Source organism: Vicugna pacos, chromosome 4 (genome assembly GCF_048564905.1).
Source record: "Vicugna pacos chromosome 4, VicPac4, whole genome shotgun sequence".
Classification (NCBI taxonomy): Eukaryota; Metazoa; Chordata; class Mammalia; order Artiodactyla; family Camelidae; genus Vicugna; species Vicugna pacos.
The window spans coordinates 62,198,710-62,216,932 of NC_132990.1; the positions used below are offsets into that span (position 1 = coordinate 62,198,710).

General features: G+C 52.1%; 1 protein-coding gene across 5 annotated transcripts in view; it reads right to left on the reverse strand.

Moving 5' to 3' along the window:
• The window catches only part of AKNA (AT-hook transcription factor), a 53,133-nt gene continuing 34,910 nt past the window's right edge, over positions 1-18,223 (reverse strand). For all 5 annotated transcript variants that reach the window (XM_031677452.2, XM_006211367.4, XM_072959994.1 and 2 more), the window contains 11 exons: positions 17,176-17,425; positions 16,072-16,178; positions 15,109-15,320; positions 13,249-13,411; positions 10,117-10,299; positions 9,354-9,469; positions 8,532-8,678; positions 7,018-7,113; positions 5,381-5,497; positions 4,926-5,118; positions 1-1,140 (listed from right to left, as the gene is read on the reverse strand). In XM_031677452.2, coding sequence (XP_031533312.1) covers positions 879-1,140; positions 4,926-5,118; positions 5,381-5,497; positions 7,018-7,113; positions 8,532-8,678; positions 9,354-9,469; positions 10,117-10,299; positions 13,249-13,411; positions 15,109-15,320; positions 16,072-16,178; positions 17,176-17,425 — 1,846 coding nt within the window. In that variant the 3' untranslated portion in view covers positions 1-878. The remainder of the gene's footprint in view (positions 1,141-4,925; positions 5,119-5,380; positions 5,498-7,017; positions 7,114-8,531; positions 8,679-9,353; positions 9,470-10,116; positions 10,300-13,248; positions 13,412-15,108; positions 15,321-16,071; positions 16,179-17,175; positions 17,426-18,223) is intronic.

Genomic DNA, 18,223 nt, shown 5'->3' on the forward strand with positions numbered 1-18,223 from the left:
TCAATATTCATTCTTCTTTATTTGTCCTCATAATGAAAATAGATTTTTAAACACCTCAAATATACAAATATCACTGATGCACATACATTCCAGAAAAGCTGAGGTATGAGCTGCTACAGGGTCAGGGAGCAGGAGGTGGCCTGGCCTCAGGGCCACAGGCCAGGACCTGGCAGGTAGCTGGCCACTGGCCCAGTTCCACAGGGATCCCCGGGAGAGAGCCTGGGGTGAGGTACCGAGGGGGACTGGCGGACGGCTTCCCGGGCCCTCTGCGGGGTGTCTCCATCCCAGCAGGCCTGTGGGAAAGCCTCTTAACCATGGAGAAGCTGGATGCCTGTCATCCTAAGGTATCCCAGTGGCTTCAGTCACTGATCACCAGTCACCAGAAGAGAGGTCCCCAGCCTCGTCCTTCCCAGAGACGCCTGCTCTGGAGTATCTGGTTGCAGCTGGTGGGTAAGTTTTCACCAGAAACCCTGGCCCTGTCCCTTCTTCTCTGGCCTCCTAAGAAGGACCCAAGGCCAGGAAAATGTCTCAGTTTAAAAAAATATCTGTCCATCTGTAGACAAAAGACATATTATTAGCTGGCAATGGACAAGTGCAGGACTGGAAGACTCCCAGAGGCGGTGTCTGGACAGAGGCGACCTCGATCCCAGCACCAACCGCAGGGCTGGGCCCCAGGAAGTGACTTCTCTTGATGACAGTTGACATGCCTTCCGTTCTGGAAACACCCAGGCTGCGCAGGCAGGGCTGATGCGGAGGGACCCCGCCCCCATGAGGGTCTGCAGGGCCTCCAGCAGTGGCTCCAGCTGGACCCTGGCCCAGGGGACGACAGCGGGCTGCCTGCCCCTCGCCATCCGTGCGTCTCTGAGCCTTGAGTGGAGTCAGAAGAGGCAGGAGCCCCGCAGGCCGCGGGCCTGGCGCAGGTCGGCCGACAGGGAGCGGCTCATGTGCTTGGTGGTGGAGCGGACGCTCTCGGCGGCCTGCACGGCTCGGCTCAGGGCCTTGTTAAGCTCCTCCAGGTCCTCCAGGTCCAGCTGGATGGAGCGCCGGGGTCCCCCCGCCGGCCGGGAGGAGGCTGCGGGGGGCCACTCGGCGGCCGGTCGGGCTGAGGGGGCTGAGGTAGGTCCTGGAGGCACATAGAACCTGGGGAGAGAGGTAAGGGCGTTCACCAACTAAGGAGAGGGTGGCTGGTTCTCAGCCCCAGCTCGGCCCCTGGCCCCCATTCACTGAGTCTCAGTTCCTCATCTCTAAAGTGGGAAAAATAAACACTTCCTTTTGAGGGATGTGTTGGAGGGATGAAGGAAGATAAATGAGAGTGCCTGACCCAGAACAGGTGCTCAGAAATGGCTGGTTCAATTTACCTGACCACTGAACCAGTACTAATTGACCACATACTATGTGCCAGCCAGTGTGCTAAGCCCTGGGGTTACCATGGTGAATGAACTACATGGACCCTGCCCACCACCTTCTTGGAGCTTCCAGTCTGAGAGCCAGGTATCGGAGAGACCAGGATCGCCCTCCAGGCTCTGGAGCAAGCCCCCTTTATATATGGAGTCTCATTTGTCAAGTGCAGAGCCCTGGAGAAACACGATAATAATGGATAGGATTCTGCAGGAGTGGGGGTCTGGCTCCATTCATCCAGGCAGCAGGCAGAAAGGTGTCTTTTACCAGCCTGGTCCTGCAGGAATGTGGGGTGGTGTTTAAAATTTCTGGAGAAAATGAGCTGACGAGCTATGAAATGAAGTACAGATTTCTTCAAGAAGTGACTACTGCATTCATCGGAGGCCACCAAGTGTAGGGTTCAAGGAAACCTGCACTGGGCAAGAAGAGGGTGTGGCACCTGTGTTGTGGAGTAAAGTGTGTAGGAAAGAGGGGGACAAAGCATTTCACCTAAACAGAGCAGAAATGGGTTTGAGAGGACTTGGCTGCAGACATTGATTGGTGTCTTGCTTGCCACACTGTAAACTCTGCTCTTATTCCTGATTTTCCACTTCTTAACTTGCTCTAATTGTACAGTGTGAAAAAAAGGGCTTTGTTAGATCTGCATAGACGTCCCTTGGCTGAGACAGTTTCTCAGATTTGCCTTATTTTCGACCAACAAGCACATGAAAAGATGCTCAACATCATTAGCCACCAGGGAACTGCAAATCCAAACTACATGAGATGCCACTTCAGACCCTTCCCACCCACTGGGATGGCTAAAATCAAAAAGATGGGAAGCAGTGAGTGTTGGTGAGGATGTGGAGAGATCAGAACCCTCAGACACTGCTGGTGGGAATGTAAAATGGTGCAGGCACTTTGGAAAGCAGTCTGGCAGTTCCTCAAACAGTTAAACACACCGCCTAGCCCTGGGCTGGCATCCCCATCCTTGGTACCCATGTGCCAGGCTCTGAGACCAGTGCTTTACCAGCACAATCTTGTGTATTCAGTAGGTACTATTATTCAGTAGGTACTTATTCATCTGAGCAAAGTGAAGCTCAGAGAAGCTGAGAGATGCAGGAGGTTGCCCCAAACCCGTCATTCCGCTGGCCACCTGAACGAAGGACCCTGAATAAGCTACTTTACTTTCAAGGGTTCCATTTCCCCACAGAAAACAGCCATATTTGGCTACTTCCCAGGGCAGATCCAATAGGAAAATTCAGGTTAAATGCTCTGTATGCTCAGTGCTCTGTAAATGTCAGCTACGGAGGGCTCTCGCAGAGTCAGAGAGCTGGAAGGGGCAGTACTGGATTCACACCCAGGACTAATTAGCTCCCAGTAGCTACTGATACATACCCAAACGAATGGGCTTTTTGAAGCCAATTCCCTCCTTCAGGGATGGACTATCTGGTGTGACTACTGGGTTCCCACATACCCTTGCCTTCTGATAATTTGATGACCAGCTTGGCTTGAAAGTTACCCCACAATCCCCCTAGGGCAGAAGCTACAGAGCAAACAACAATCAAGAACCCCTCCAAAACCAAAAAAATGCCTCCAGGCTAGAAAGCCTCTGGCGCAGAGTCTATAAGGCAGCCTCCCAGCAGGTGGCAGCACAGGCCCGTTCGGTTTCTAAGGGCTTACTGGCCTCAGCCCTGAGTATGCTGTCTTGCTGATGGGTAGCTGGAGCAATTTTAGGGCATCGTCAGCCCCAATTCCAGTAGCATTAGAAGCACTTTGGTTACTGGCCACCTTCTATGTACTATGGGCTTTCCATGCATGGTTCATTTAATCCTCATCACAACCCGTTTCACAGAGGGAAAAACTGAGGCACAGAGGAGCAAAGTGACTCTCCCAAGATGATACATATGGCTACTGCTGGCCTTGTCTGTCAGGGCTAGAGCCCAGAGCCTTTCCTCTTCCCGATGGCCTGTCCAGGCCTGGGGATGGCCTCCTAGTTAGTTCTGCTCACATGTCTGAGCCTGGAAGGATCTGGAACGGCCTCAGAGCCTGGAAGGGCCTGGAATGCAAACTCAGAGCTTTATCCTGGTTCCCCAGATTCCAAGCAAATCCTCTCCTGCCTGACAAGTTGGAGCATAGGTGGGTGTTGCCACTGCCCCTGTCAGAGGCCTGAGCACACAGCACAGCCTCTCGGAACTGCGCGAGTGGAGGGATGCTTAATGACTCTCCTGGACTCGGCTGAGGGGGTAGCGAGAAACCGCCTGGTAGGCCTGAGTCCTCATGGGGGACCAGAGCTGGATGGCGCCTCAGCCTCTGCTCCCGCCAGGCACCAGCCCTCGGGGGACTCTGGCCCCTCGCTGCCCACAGACATAGGCTTCTGACGACACACCACCAAAGAGGCCTCCTGACCCACTCATTTTACAGAGGGAAACTGAGGCATAGAACCAGCTCATAACAGTCAGGGTCCAGGCGTCTTTCCCCTGCACAGCCCTGTCATGTTGAAGCCATACTTCCTCGCTTTTCCTCTTACTAATGACAACATTGAATGGTGGCAGCCTTTGCTGGGATGACAAAGCTGCCATTTATTCCCCAAAGAGCATGTGCTGGCACTGCACCACCAACCCCACAAACACCTCCTGGGGTTCTTGCCTCACTTAATCCTCACACAACTGGACATGACTGAGATTCTCACCCCATTTAACAGATGGTGAGAGAGAGGCCCAGAGAGGAAGCAGCTTTACCAAGGCCACAGCGCTAATAGGCGGCGGGCAGGATTCCAGTGCAGCTCGGACTCTAAAACCCGAACCACTTCTGCCTCGACTGTTGTGTCTTTTCTGTCTTGACTGATGTTACATCCAGATCCCTGTAAAAAGTGAGTGCTCATCCTGCTGTGGGCCTGACCAGTACATCTGTAAACTGCCAAGGCCATCGAAAATAAGGCAAATCTGAGAAGCTGTCTCAGCCAAGGGGAGCCTGCGAGATGTGACGACTAAATGTACGTGGCATCTTGGATGGGATCCTGGAACAGAAAAAGGAGTTCAAGTGAAAACGAAAGAAACCTGAATCAGCTATGGACTTGAGCTAATAACCGTGTATTAATATTGGTTCACTAATCGCACATGTATCTATTAAGGTGAGATGTTAATAATAGGAGAAACTGTGTGTGTTTGGGGGGCTATGTGGGAACTCTGTATTATCTGCTCCATTTCTCTATAAATCTAAAACTGTTCTAAAAACTAAAGTCTATTTTTTTAAAAAGTGAGCGAGCATTTGCACAAGGAAATGGAAGATGATTAGGATTCTGGATTCCCACGAGGCTGTAAAGAGGGCAAAGCCTTCTGCCAGGCTCTTTCACTTCTGGTTCCTCAGTGCCCAGCACTCTCCCTGGTACACAGGGAGCATCCAGAGTTTGCTGAGTGACTATATGAGTGTTGTGAGGAAACACAGGAGTACTTAGTGCCCGGGTTCAAAGCTGCCCAACTCAGGTCTGAATGCTAATTATTAAGATATTCAGACAGAGAGACTGGAGGGTTGGAATGGAAGATTCTTACACAGTGGCTGATGGATAAGGCATGACGGGGACTGAGGACACGTAGGCAAAGGCAGGAGGGGTTGGTGCTGAGGGCGCGGCAGCCAGATACCACAGTCCAGGGGGTGGCCGGGGCGGCGACTCTGCCCGCTTGCTCCTCTGCTTGGGGCTGGAGGTTGAAGGTGTATTTCTTCTGGTGGCGGCCTTTTCTGGTCCTGACAGGGAAAAACGTCAGAGAGACACAGGCTGGCCACTTGGGGAGACCTAGCAGAGAACAGAGGGTCTGCCCAGCTCCACCCACCCTGTTAGAGCTGAAGACTGGGCCGGCCACGCTGGGAGTGCCTGGCTTTGGGAAACAAACGCTTGTCCAGTTTGCTCCATCCCAGACTGGGCAAACAGCCAACCCAACTAAACCTGCCAGGGCCCTGAACCAGCACCCAGAAAGCTGGGGGAAGAGACGGAGCCACCTGTCCCTACCAGAGGTGGCTGAGTCTGGGCCATCCCCCTCGGAAGGGGACCCAACTTGACCACACAGCGGACATCGCAGGGTCTCAGTGGGGGACGGTCCCGGTGGGCCCTTGGTGACAGTCCCGCCTGGAAGAGGAGGAAGAGAAGTCAGGAGAGGATTACGTCCAAGTCCTCGGGCCTGGAGCTCCCCCAAAGGCCTCCCGCAGCACTGGGCTTCCCTCAGGGACCACTGCGGGAGAGACAAGCTGCCTCCACTGGGTGACAACAGTGTTGATGGCAACTATGACAGTGGGAGGCATTCAGTGAGCCAGGCCCTCTGCTCAGGGCCTTCATGCACTATCTGATCAAATCCAACAAGCCATGGGGCTAGCTTCTATCATCACTCTCCCATTTTACAGATGGGGAAACCAAGGCTTCAAGAGGTGGAATAATTTGCCCAGACTCAGAGCAGGGAAGCCATGGTCCTCTGTCTGATCATAAGCCCCGCACTCCTGACTGCAGTCCCTGCACCTTGGCCACTCTCCACAGTGACACAGTCCCATTCTCCAGGTGGGACTGGCCCAGCAAGGCACCAGACCAGGGGCTCAGCAGGGGCCTACTGGAGTAGGAGGAGAGTGGGTTCCCTTGCTCTGTTCCCATGCAAATCTTCAAAACCATATCTGGTGAATTCTAGGGCCCATCTGCTTCTCCTTCAGGCCTGAGTTCAGCCTTCACTCCCCCTGGGAAGTCCTCCCCCCACCACCCCAGGCTGAGTTATGTGCTCCCCAGCCCACCCTGTGCCCCTCCATCCCAGTTCTGACCACTCTGTTTTGTCTGCTTCACTGAGATTTGGTTGGGGACAAGGCCTAGGGCCCAGTATGGGAAGGTGCTGAATGAATGAATGAATGAATGGTGGAAGCTTGTTGGGAATCTAGCAAAGGCAGAGCAAGACAGTGAAGAAGAGTCAGGGCTCTGGAGTCACAAAGACCTGGGTTCAAATCCGGTTCTATTACTTATAAGCTGTGTGCCCCTTGGGCAAGTTACTTAACCTCTCTGAGCCTCAATTTCTTCACTCATAACGGGCAAAATAATAAAATGGGCAAAGCCTACTTCATAGGTTTGTGAGGATTAATGTTTATAAAACCCTTAGCATTATGTCTGTATACAGTAAGGGCTTAATAAATGACCACCTCTTTCTTAACAGATGTGGCACCTGAGGCTCAGAGAAGTTAAGGAACTTGCCTAACGTCACACAGTATGTCAGCGGCAGAACTGAGACTAGAACATGGTGTCCATATTCGCAGGCCACTGCTCTCCCCGGGAAAGGATGGGGAGTGGAAGGAGGATGGAGGGGAGACAAGACATAATGATCACTGCCAGCCCTTTGGCTGCTTGCACTCCTCATCAGAAACTGTTAAAATCATGTTTATGGTTTTTCTGTGTCAAGATGAAGGAGGGTGGCTTCAGGCAATAGCACCTGGAGCAACAGGTGTGAGAGCAAGACGCCCTGGGAGGGCTGAGCAGCCCAGAAAAATCCCATTCCCTTATCTGTACCTGAACCCGCCACTGAGGCCAGGGCAGCCCATGTCTCTCCCAGTTGCACCCCACCAAGAGCAGGAAGCTGCAACCTCAGAGCCCTGGCCGCTTCTCCAGGTACCTTCCCCTACCTGGGTCCTGGGTTCTAACAGGTCGGCACTGGGGACAGGAGACTGGACCACTACCTCTTGGGACTGTCTTTGGGGTCGAAGCGTGGTACTCCTGGCCTGGGGAAGAAACCAGAACAGTCGTGTTAGCTTTCTGCATGGATGCAGAATTGGGGAGGATTCAAAATAAGGATCTCTCTCCTTTTCCTCCACATGGCTTTAATAGTCTCCCTCTCTCTCCTTCTGTCGTGCACATGCACACACGTGCACACACACTACATGTGTGCATAAATACGCACATATTGAAGTTTGCACGTACATATACATAGAAAGACACTTATTTGTCTTTTTATTGTAAGCTCTCTCCAGATTCCTGTTTCAGCTCAGATCCCATTTAGGGACCAGCTGCCTAGTTCTTGACACACCAAAGCAGTCAACAAACCCAAGCTCAGTCAGGATTGCAAAGGGGGCCAGGAAGACATGATAAGCAGTGACAAAGCGTGGTACCACTCCCCCAGACCCCGGCTTGCTGGTTAGGGTTAGAATGGCCCGGGCATGGGGTCAGTGGTATTTCCTCTGTGTCCCAAGCAGCCGGAAAACCGGGAGAGTCATCCTGTGGGCTTCACAGTCTTGCTGGGAGGACGGAACGGGGCCATATCCATGAGGCATTCTGCCCAGCGCCGATGGGCAGTGCTCGAGGTAATCAGAAAGTTGGGTCTGCACCTGGCCCTGCCATCCCCTGCCTCGTCCATCCTTCAGTCTCAAATAAGACCTTCAGAATGTTGCCTGATTGCTTATCTTTTTTCTCTCCCCTGCCATACAGGGTTCCTACTTTATACCCTGCGTGTGTTGCACTGGGGCCCCTGAACGCACTGACGCTCTCACTTCAAACCCTCGTCTTCTACCTGCTCCGTTCGGAGACATGTATCTCATTTCCTTCCTTGTCTCCAGCGCTCAGCCGTCTGGCTCTAACAGCCCTCCCGCCTAGTGAGGTATGGGTGAGAGTCACGTCTATAATTTACTGACTGTAATTTACACACTTACTATAATTGCTGATTTGTTATTGTTGTCTCTGCTATGCAGTCAGATTCATGAAAATAGAAGCCGTATCCATATTTGTTTTAACGTTAAACGCTTTGAAATCCTACACTGTGTCACCCTCAAGCCTTACTATGCGCCAGGTACCTAGTTCATGAGACACAGGGGTCCCCTGGGAATTAGAACCTCAGGGTAGGCCAGGGGTAGGTGATTCGGTGTTCACTGTGTTGTCCAGGTCCTGTGAACAGCAAGTGCTACCTTCATGATTGACAGCTGAATGGGCTTCCCCAGAACCAAGCATGGGCCCCGACAAAGGGGAGCCCTCACACACTGTTTGCTGGACGAACGAATGAACAAACCATCCAGATTCACAGAGACAACTCTCCCCGATGTTTCTGTATCACAGAACTCGTAGAGAAGGATAGTATTTCAATGGCCCACTGGCTAAACAGAAAAGGCTTCTCATGACAGAGACCACCCAAGTGCCCCTCCCGGCCCACCTGTGTATTGGCCCCGGAAGGTGACCCTGTCTGGACGTCCGGTGCCTCCCACTCTTCTCGTTCCAACCCAAGCTGCCTGAGGGCTGTCCTCGGCGGTCCTGCCCTTCTCAGAGAACAGCCTGGGGGAGGTTGGCTCAGATTCGGAACCTGGGGTGGGAAGAAGGGCATCAGAGGGGGCAGGGGGCGGGGCCACGTAGCTCAGGGGACGGGAGTGGGCGTATCACATGTCCAGGCTGGGCAGAGCTTGGTTTTTAAACCCAGATCTGCCCCTTAGTAATCGCAGATGGGGTATCTGGATCCCCGAGCTTGTGCTAAGTGCTTTGCCTGCTCCGTGTCATGTACTCTCACAGCAATCCCAGGAGGCAGACGCTATAATCATTGCACTGTTAGCTGTCACTTAACTGCACAGGGCAGGTAAACAACCAGACCAAGGTCACACAGCTAGGAAGGAGTGAGCTGGGGCTGAATCTTGGCCGCTGATTCCAGAGCTGTGTTCCTTTAGGCAAGTCCCCTGTGCTTTTGAGCTTCTATGTCCTTATCTGCAGAATGTGGGTGATACAACCCAGCTTGCAGTGAAGGTTAAGGAAGATGACACACATATGCACAAAGCCCTTACAGAAACCGTAGCACATAGTAGGTGCAAAGCATACGGTGGCTATCACTGGAAATGCATGGTGTTTCAGAGCAGCACAACTACCTAAAAAAGACACACAAAAACCTTCTCCGCGTTTCCTCTAGGACTCTTGCTGTGGTCCCTGACCACTGAGCCAACATGCCCAGATGGCGGCGTACAGAAATCAGTCCTGGCAGATGGTCACTTACTCAGGGACAGTTGGGGCACCTCCCGAGGCACTGAGGAGGACCTGGTTCGCCGCCTTCCCGCAGGGACAGCTTGCTCTGCACCCCCAGGCTCACCAGACAATCTCTCTGTGGATTTGCTAGTAAGAGGGAGAGAGAGATGATGTCACTGGATGAGGCTTCATGCAGCCTTTAAAGATGATCAGTGAAAAGGCCAACCCAGAGAAATGCACACAGAAAGAGGAGAGCACAAAAATCAAAACCAAAGACTCTGGAGTCAGACTCACAGAAAATGGCCCTGAGCCTCTCTGACCCTCAGTTTCCTCATCTGTCAAATGGGGATTATAGGAGCAATTACTTCAGAAGGTTGTTGGAAGGATTGTGAGATGATATCCATGAAAAAACCTTAACCTAGTGCCCTCCAATAGAAACACTCAGAAGTTAATTAAAGATGATTTTATAAGTCTTAATAAGTGAATAGCTACTGAGTGAGTGGGTAAGAAGGTGAGCATCCTGGAAATGTTCTAGCTCCTCACTTGGCTAGTGAGTCAGAGATGTTCACTGTATCATGCTTTAGTATTAACACATATGTTTCATATATTCTTTTATGCATCAAATATCACACGGTAAAAAAAGAATGTAAGAGTGAATGAATGAGTGAGTGAGTAAGTGAGAGCGGGGTGTGGCTATGCCTGAATCCTCAAGTCTGGGGAGAGCCAGAGGCCGGCCACCTCTACCTTCTGCAGCTCCCACGAGGGCACAGGGATGGGAGTTTGGGGTCACCCACCTGCCGTAATGGGAGCCCCACGTGGCCGAGGAACCCGCTAGCCGGTCCCGGGCCCGGGCCCGGGCGGGGCAGTCGAAGCTGGATGCTGGGCGTGTTGGGCTGCCCTGCGGGGGCTGGTGCAGGCTGTCCTCCAGCCGCAGACGGAGCCGGGATACCTCCTGTTGCAGCTCGCGGATGGCCTGGCTGGGGTGGAGACAGGAACAAAGAACAGACACACAATGAACAGAGCTGCAGCCACTGCCAGGGTGCTGCCCAGATGCCCCGGTCTTGGTCCCTTTCCAGCAAACACAGTCCAACCCTGCTGTCAATTGATTCTCGAACTTCCTCGTGTGTCCACCTCTCTGAGTTCCTGCTCCTGCACATTTGGGGAACAGAGCAGAACTTTCTTTGAGGTTTACCCAACCTAGCATGCGGAGCCTCTGAGTAACTGCTCTGAAACACCAGTGACAAATTCTCAAGACAGAGGTGAGGACGCAGAATGGAAAGGGCATTGGCTAAAGCTGCACTTTAAATTTTGAATTCTGACCTGCCTCAGCCCCTGGGCTGCCCTCCTCTTCTTCTGCCTCCGTCCATAACTCGAGCTATCCATCCAGGCTTGGTTCCTTCCTGCCCTTCGCAGCGCCTCCTTCCTGGGTTCCCCCAAACATTTCCTATGTTGTTTAAGACCATCTCTTTGCTCCTGGCAGAAGATGCTTGTCTGTCTGTCTCCCTAACCAGACAGCGAGCCACTGGCAGGCAAGGAGCGGTCCTCCCCATCTCACAACCCCTGAGAGCCTTACACCTCATAGATGCTCAGGGAATGTCACTGAATTGGCATCCAGGCTCCAAGAGGGAGCAAAGTAAAGATGTGTGCACAGAGAGGGGACAAGTAGACACACCCATCACCACATGCATGTGAACAGACTGGAAGCTGCAGGGGCACTATCTGCAAGGCTGCTGTCATCCCAGGGAAGCCTCCAGACAGCCCAACCTGTGACTGGCAAGATATCTCATGAGCCGCTAGCACTTCTGGAGTAGATCCTGTTTGCATTTCTCTCCACCCAGCCCCTGAATCTCTAGAGTCTCGTTCTGAGGGCACCGCAGGCATTGCGGCAGCCAATCCCACCCAGATACCCTTCCCCCAAACCCTGACACACGGGACATCAGAGGCTGGGCTGGGCTGGGCGTCCTCCAAGCCAATGCAGACTCTACGTCTACTTCTTGGATCGGCTTCTGGGGCGGTGGGGGAGGTTCCCCTCGGATTAATTCTTGCCTGGTGGCCCCGGGATTCGTGGGTGAATGTCTCCTGGTGCCACCTCCAGCAGACATCAGCTCTCAGATGGGTGTGCCAGGAGCTGGAGATCTCTCTCTGGCTGTGCCCTGGTGCAATGTGCGTCCAAGGGCAGTTGGTTTCCTTGGCAATTCCCAGGGAGACTTTTGTTAGGGTTTCCAAGGCAAATCATGAGGGTGGCAGCCACAGGACTGTGAGAACTCCAGTCACCAGTTAACCCCTGAAAGGCAGGGCTGAGGCTCCGTGCTGCACACAGGACTGGGTGGCTCTGGCTCCAAGTACAGGCCACAGGCTGCTGAACGAGGGCCTTGGACAAGTGACCCCTTGGGTGTCAGTTGCCCTCTCTGGCTTGTTTCTATCAGGATCTCTGTCTTCCTGACTTAATCCTTTAGTGCCTGAGTGCCAGCTGGCACTTAAAATTCATCTTTCCTTGCAATTTTACTCCCCCTCCTAGGTTCCCCATCCCCGCCTCAGCATCCAGCTGGTTGGCCAGCCAGCAATCCGAGTTATTCTAAACCCTTCTCCTTCCCTGAACCCCCCCAAAAGTTAACCAACTCCCAATGTGGGCCCAATGCCTAATTATCCCTTCTCAAATGCACCCCCCTTTCCTCCCCACCGGCCCCATAATCTCTCTCCTGGGTGAGGCAGCCTTCTCAGCAGCCCCTGGCCTCCATTCTCACCTCATAGTGGCCAGAGAATTCTTTCTAAAATATAAACCCAACCATGCCACTCCCTTGCTTAAAGTTGCCCTCATGGTCCTTAGATGAGACTTTCTATTTTTTTTTTTGAGACTTTCTATATTCACAAGTATTCAGTGAACACATTCTCTGAGCAGAGCCATCATCCACACCTCTAGCCACAGGTTTGAGTTCCTCCAAGATCCCCAGGTCTCCCCTTCTACCTCTCTGCTTCTGTTAACACCCCACCTCACACTTGAGGGTCAGGTAACATAAATGTTTGGTGCTTAAAGGTGGCAGATGCTCTCTCACCTCTGGGCCTTTGCACATGCTGGTCCCTCAGCTGGGGATACTCTTCCTTCTGGCCCCAGCTGAGATACCATTTCCTCCGGGAAGCCCTCCCTGAAGCCTCTGACTGGACTAGATGCCCCTTCTCTGTGCTCCCACATTCCTTCGGGCCTGTACCATCACTGTACTTATCATGCTAGGGGTGCAAACACCAGTTTCTTGGCCCATCCTACAAGATGGTGAGCCTTGTGAGGTCAAGGACTTTCTTGTCCACTATTGTATTCCCAGGGGCTGATGTACTGTAGGCAAATAAGCCTCTAATTCCTATGCTGATGTCAGAAGAGACTGCAGGAGGACTTATTAAATTCAGGCCTGGAAGCCAACACCCCAGCCCAACAAAGGCATGTGATTGCTTATTGGTCAAGAGCAACTCAGAGGAGGAGTAAGAGGACTGGCCAGCTCTTTTCCTATTGCTGTTTAATGGAGCAAGGAGAAAACTTTCTCAGTAGAAAAACTGCACTTGGATTAAAAAGAAAAAATTGAAAAAGCAGTCTCTTCTCAGTTCATACAATGAACGCATAAACTGCAGGAAACACACCCCTGGGGGGTGCAGACCTGTCTTGGAAGGGAAATGTTGCAGGGAAGAAGAGGGGTCCTAGCAAGGTGAACTTCTAGGTCATTTCCCACTGGCTGGAGTAGTGTGTTCAAAGTCTATGAGGTCTATCACCGAGGTCCCCCGGGAACAGTGCTGCACTGGGAGGCAGGGTGCCTGGGCCTGTCTGGCCTCAGCACAGCCACCACTGGATGGAGGCCCGAGGAAGCCCCTGTCTCCTGCAAGCATCCCCCTCCCATCTCTGTGATGACCTTGAATCTGCAGCGCCCACGTATCTGACTTACTCTCGCCCTGTCCTGGTGAGGAGGAAAGTGGAGGTGGTCTCTGTCGGTCCACGGGGTGGGACAGCCTCCACAGGGGCCGGAGTCGGGGATGGGCTGATTGTCATGCTGTGGGGAAGCTGTTCAGACATCTGCCTTCGCCCCTTGAACTCTGAGCCAGGAACCGCTAGGGAAGCAAAAAGAGACCAAAGTGAGTTTATGCAGAGGGGACTCTACGTGTGAACTTGTGTGGGTGGAAGGATGGAGGTGAAGAGATGGGGCCCAGCTGAGTTTGCAAATGAAGTTTGCAATGACTCACTGACCTTAAAACCAGAAGAAGAGGTGGTTTTTGCTGGGAGCTTGGGGTGCAAATCTGGGCCTGCAGATCTGCTTGTAACTAGATTCCCCCCGCCCAACCCAGTCCACCATTTCAGCATCAGATCCAAGTCTCCAGGGCTTACCTCCTTCAAAGAGCTCCTCGCTCCTTCTTATGGGCCCCCAGATTCTGGGCATCACTGTGTTGTTCTGGGACCAGCTTTGGAGCCTCCAGCTCCCTTTAAAATTAGTCCCACCTCTACCTGTGTAAATGTCTTTTGGGGGAGCGTTCAGAACTTTAACTAGCCTCTCAAAGGGATGGGCGACCAGAGGTTACAATACGCTCATCTGACCCATGCATCTGAAACAATGAGCTCTTGCAATATTACTCAGCAAATATAGAAAGGAACAAACTATCGACTTATGGAACAATCTAGATGAATCTTCAGAAAATTATGCTGAGTGAAAAAGAAGCCAATTCCAAAAGGTTATATCCTATACGATTCCATTTATACAACATTCTCAAAATGACAAAATTATAGAAATGGAGAACAGACTAGTGGTTACCAGGAGTTAGGGAGGAGGTGGAGGCAGAGGCAGGAGGGAAGTGAATGTGTCTATAAAAGGGCAACGTGAGGGATCCGAAGGTGGTGGAAATGTTCTGTATCTTGACTGAACCCATGTCAATATTTGGTTGTGACATTGCACTATGGTTTTGCAAGATGTTATTACTGGGGAAAACTGTGGGGGAGGGCACTGAGGATCTCTGCTTATCATTTCTTACAACTGCATGTTAATCTTTAATTAAACTTTTAATTAAAGTCTAATCAAAAAGTTTTAAACGGTGAACCTTAAAAAGAGGCAAAGGAATATACGTATGTATATGTATGACTGAAACAGTATGCTGTACAGCAGAAATTGACACAACATTGCAAACTGACTATACTTCAATTAAAAAAATAATAAAAGAAATTTTTTTAAAAAGAGGCAAAGCTAGTCTGAGGGGTCAGAAGTTGGAACAGTAGCTACCTTTGGGAGGGATGGGAGAGACTGGGAGGCGCTCGAAGGGGGTCTGCGGTTTGGATTATGTTGAGTTTCTTGGTCTGTGGTCACTTTGCGAAAATTCATCAATTGATGTTCTTTCCTGTATGTTTGTCTTACTTTTTTAAAAAAGTTCACATGCACTTTTTAAGGTTAAAAAACTAAATCATGGATTTTATAGACATGGGAAGTGTGCATGACACAATGTTCAGTGAAAAAGAGGTTATCAAACAGTCATGTATAATACCCCATTTCCGTTTGAAGTTTATGTGAACAAACACACACACACTGGCATAGAAAACAGCTCACAGCTTCTACACCAGAACATCAGCAGTGACGGTTTTTAGCTTATTGTTTTTCCTTTTGTTCCCTTTTGTCCACCTTGTCTGTAATTTCAAACTTTTCTACAATGACCCTGTATGATATTTTGTATCTTAAAGGATAATGCAAGTTTTCTTGTTAGTTTGATTCTTTTTTTTAACCCATGCAACCCCCCAGGTTCTGGCCAACCCAGACACGTCCACTCACCCATCTCGGCCGCCAGTGCCCGCTCCAGACAGAAGCTGGACGCCCTCTGCCGGAGAGGACTGTCCTGGCCAGACGGGGGCCTCTGGGCTCGGCTCCTGGGTGTGCTGGGCTCAGCGGCTCTTCTGGGAACCGGAAGACCCCTGGTCTGGCGGTGGGAGGCTGCGTCTCGGGGCTCAGATGGAGTGAAGGGCTGGCCTAGTGTCCCTGGAGTACTGGGGGACCATGGAGGGAGAGACATGTTGAGGTCACACAGAAAGAGGCCACAGCCTCTGAGCCCCTCCACATGCTAAACCACGAGTTCCCACCCTTTGGGACCTGGCACCCCTGGGAGTACAGTATTTTTGCAGATGCAGCCCCAGGATACCTGCGATTCTTTGTAAAGTGCAGTGCTGTGCACCTGGCCTACTCATACATTCAAAATTATAAAGTTCCATTTAGTTTTTAGACCATATACGAAGAAATGGAATTTGTAATCCCTTCTTCGCATGCAGCCCTGGGTGGCCCGAGGGGCCTGCATCCAGCTTTGGAGGCTGTCACTCTACATGGTGGCTCTGTCACCCCACCCTTCACCAGAGCCTCCTCTACCCTCTCTCTCCCCTTTGGGTTCCAGCCCAGTCTCCTCCCAGGTAGCCGCCCTGATTATCCTTTATCCTTGTCTTCTGCTCTCCTCACGCCACCCTCGCTATAGCTCTTATTTACTCATCATTTCATCATCCATTTGCTCAACAAATATTTATTTTCCTGTCTGCCGATAACTGGCAGAGTAATGCTGGGCAAATCAGTCAGTTTCCCTCTCTGAACCTCAGCTCTCCTCTATCAGTAAGATGTGGGCAAGGACCCATCGCTGAGGGGATGAACGGCAGGCTCTGAGCATGCTCAGACCATCTGCCCCTGATCTGGGCTCACAGGCACTACACGAGGCATGTGACACTGACAGTCCCGCGGTGAGGGTCCCCAGGATACCTGATGTGGGAGAGCCGGTGCTCTGGAGTCTGAGTGAGGGGCGACACTCTGCTGGTTTCTGAGCCCACAAAGCCACTGTCTGTCTCGGGGGATGCCATCCAGGGCTCCTGAAAGAGGCAGTGTCCCTTTAATCTGAGGAATGTGCCCGAGGCACACTGGGAAACCCTTCCCAAGCCCTGGCCTGAGGCTCACATTCCTGGCCCAGCTCCCGACATCCAGGCCCCGGGTGTGAGGGTCCTCGGGTGCTCAGGACCCAGCACGAGCTCCAGGCCAACAGCAGGGACTCCACACCCCAAGAGGACCCTGAGCAAGTCCCACTTCCCTGAGAAGTGGGAGCCAGGGCCCTTGGAAGAGATACTGTGGCGGATTTCCTGAGCTGAGGAATAGAAAGAGGAGGAGGAGAAAGCAGTCCCATGGAGGGAATGGGCGTCTCATGTCCACGCGTCTTCCAGCGTGGGCCTGGAACGCCGCGGTCCGAACTGACTGCAGAAATGCCCAGGCCCAATGAATGGGGAAAATAAAATTAGTCAACACGCACATTTTCAACGCACTGCGTCTTATGCAAGGAGCAAAGATCACAGACAGCAACACAGGTGCCTGCCCTCGGAGTTCATGGTCTAGTGCAGTCTCCTTACCATGGGCTCATTAGGACCATCAGTGTGTGTATGTGTGTGTGTGTGTGTGTGTGTGGTGTGTATACACATGCCTACGTCTGTGTCATTCTAAGGGAGGATCCATCACATAAGTCACATTTTCAGAGTGATCTGTGACTCCTACAACAGTTTAAAAATTGCTATTCTCATGGTACAAATGGCATGGAGCCAAAGACTCCCCTCCTCTCCCCCAGCTGTGCTGAGCAGGCTCAGAAACATACAGGCGTGGTGCTACAAGCTCTCTCAGAGGAGGACAGGAGCTCCCGGCAGAGGGACAGGGGCACAGGCAGACATGGCAGAGGGGCACTGGGCCTAAGCCCTGAAAGCTGGGCAGGACTGTGACTGGCAGGGGCGGGAGCAGCAGGCATTCTGAGCAAAGGCCTGGAGGCAGGATGCTCCGGGAGGCGCAGGGCACTGAGGCTCTGAGCTCAGACCCCTTGTGGACACTTACCTCCTGGTGGGGCCCACCAGCCTGGCACAGAGACTTCTGTGGAAGGCGCTCAGAGATGCCACTTCCCTCTAGGCTGGTCAGACTGCCCTGGTGGGACGCCACAGAGGACTTGGTGCCCCGAGGGTGAGGGTGCCTGCTAGGGCCTGGAGGAGCTGCCCCGGCTTTGTCCAGGCCTTGCAGGTGGCTGTCTCTGGCCATGGATGCATGGAAGTCTGCTGGCTTCACGGGTGCCATCTGCTCCACAGTCCCCCTGGCAGGGAAGGAGAGGCATGCCAGCCCTGAGCTCAGGCAGGGGCCGGGCGGCCCTGTCCCAGGAGCAGCCATGCAGTCCAGGGCACACGCTCTGGAGTCAGGCACCCCTGCACGCCCACCCTGGTTCTGCCATCTTCTCGCTGTGTGACTTTGGGCAAGGCACCTCCCCTCTCTGAACCTGTTTTCTCAACTATAAAATGGAAATGTCAACAAAACCCACTCAATACACCGCAGCGGAAATAGTGTGGAAACAGATGAGCTAAGGCATCATTTCCCAGGCTTCTGGAATTTGCCTTCCATCTTCCCTATTCCAGCCATTTCCATCAACTTCAATCTACTTAAAAAGACTTCATGTCACTATTATAAATAGAAGACCAGTATTCTGTGTTACAGATAGAAGCTAACTTTGGAAACAAATACAAGAACATGAAAACAATATAGTTACTGTCTGGAGCCTGCTAAAGGTTGTGGGCCTGAGGCCTGCTTGCTTGTTTCCTCTCTTTAAAGGAGGATCAAGAGAGGCACTGAAGACTTAATAACCCTAACTGAGACTTTCTCCTTGATGTATGTGGAATGTCTGAGATTAGAAAGTGGGTAATGTTATTCTTCATTTTTTAATGGAGGTACTGGGGATTGAACCCTGGATCTAAGCATGCGCCCTACCACTGAGCTATTCCCCTCCCCCGAGAGTAACATTATTTAATGCTGCATCTGTCCTACCAGACTTCCCATTCCCCCCCCCAAATAATTTCAAGTGCTATCAATAGTATACGGTCCATGTTTTGAAGAGACACTG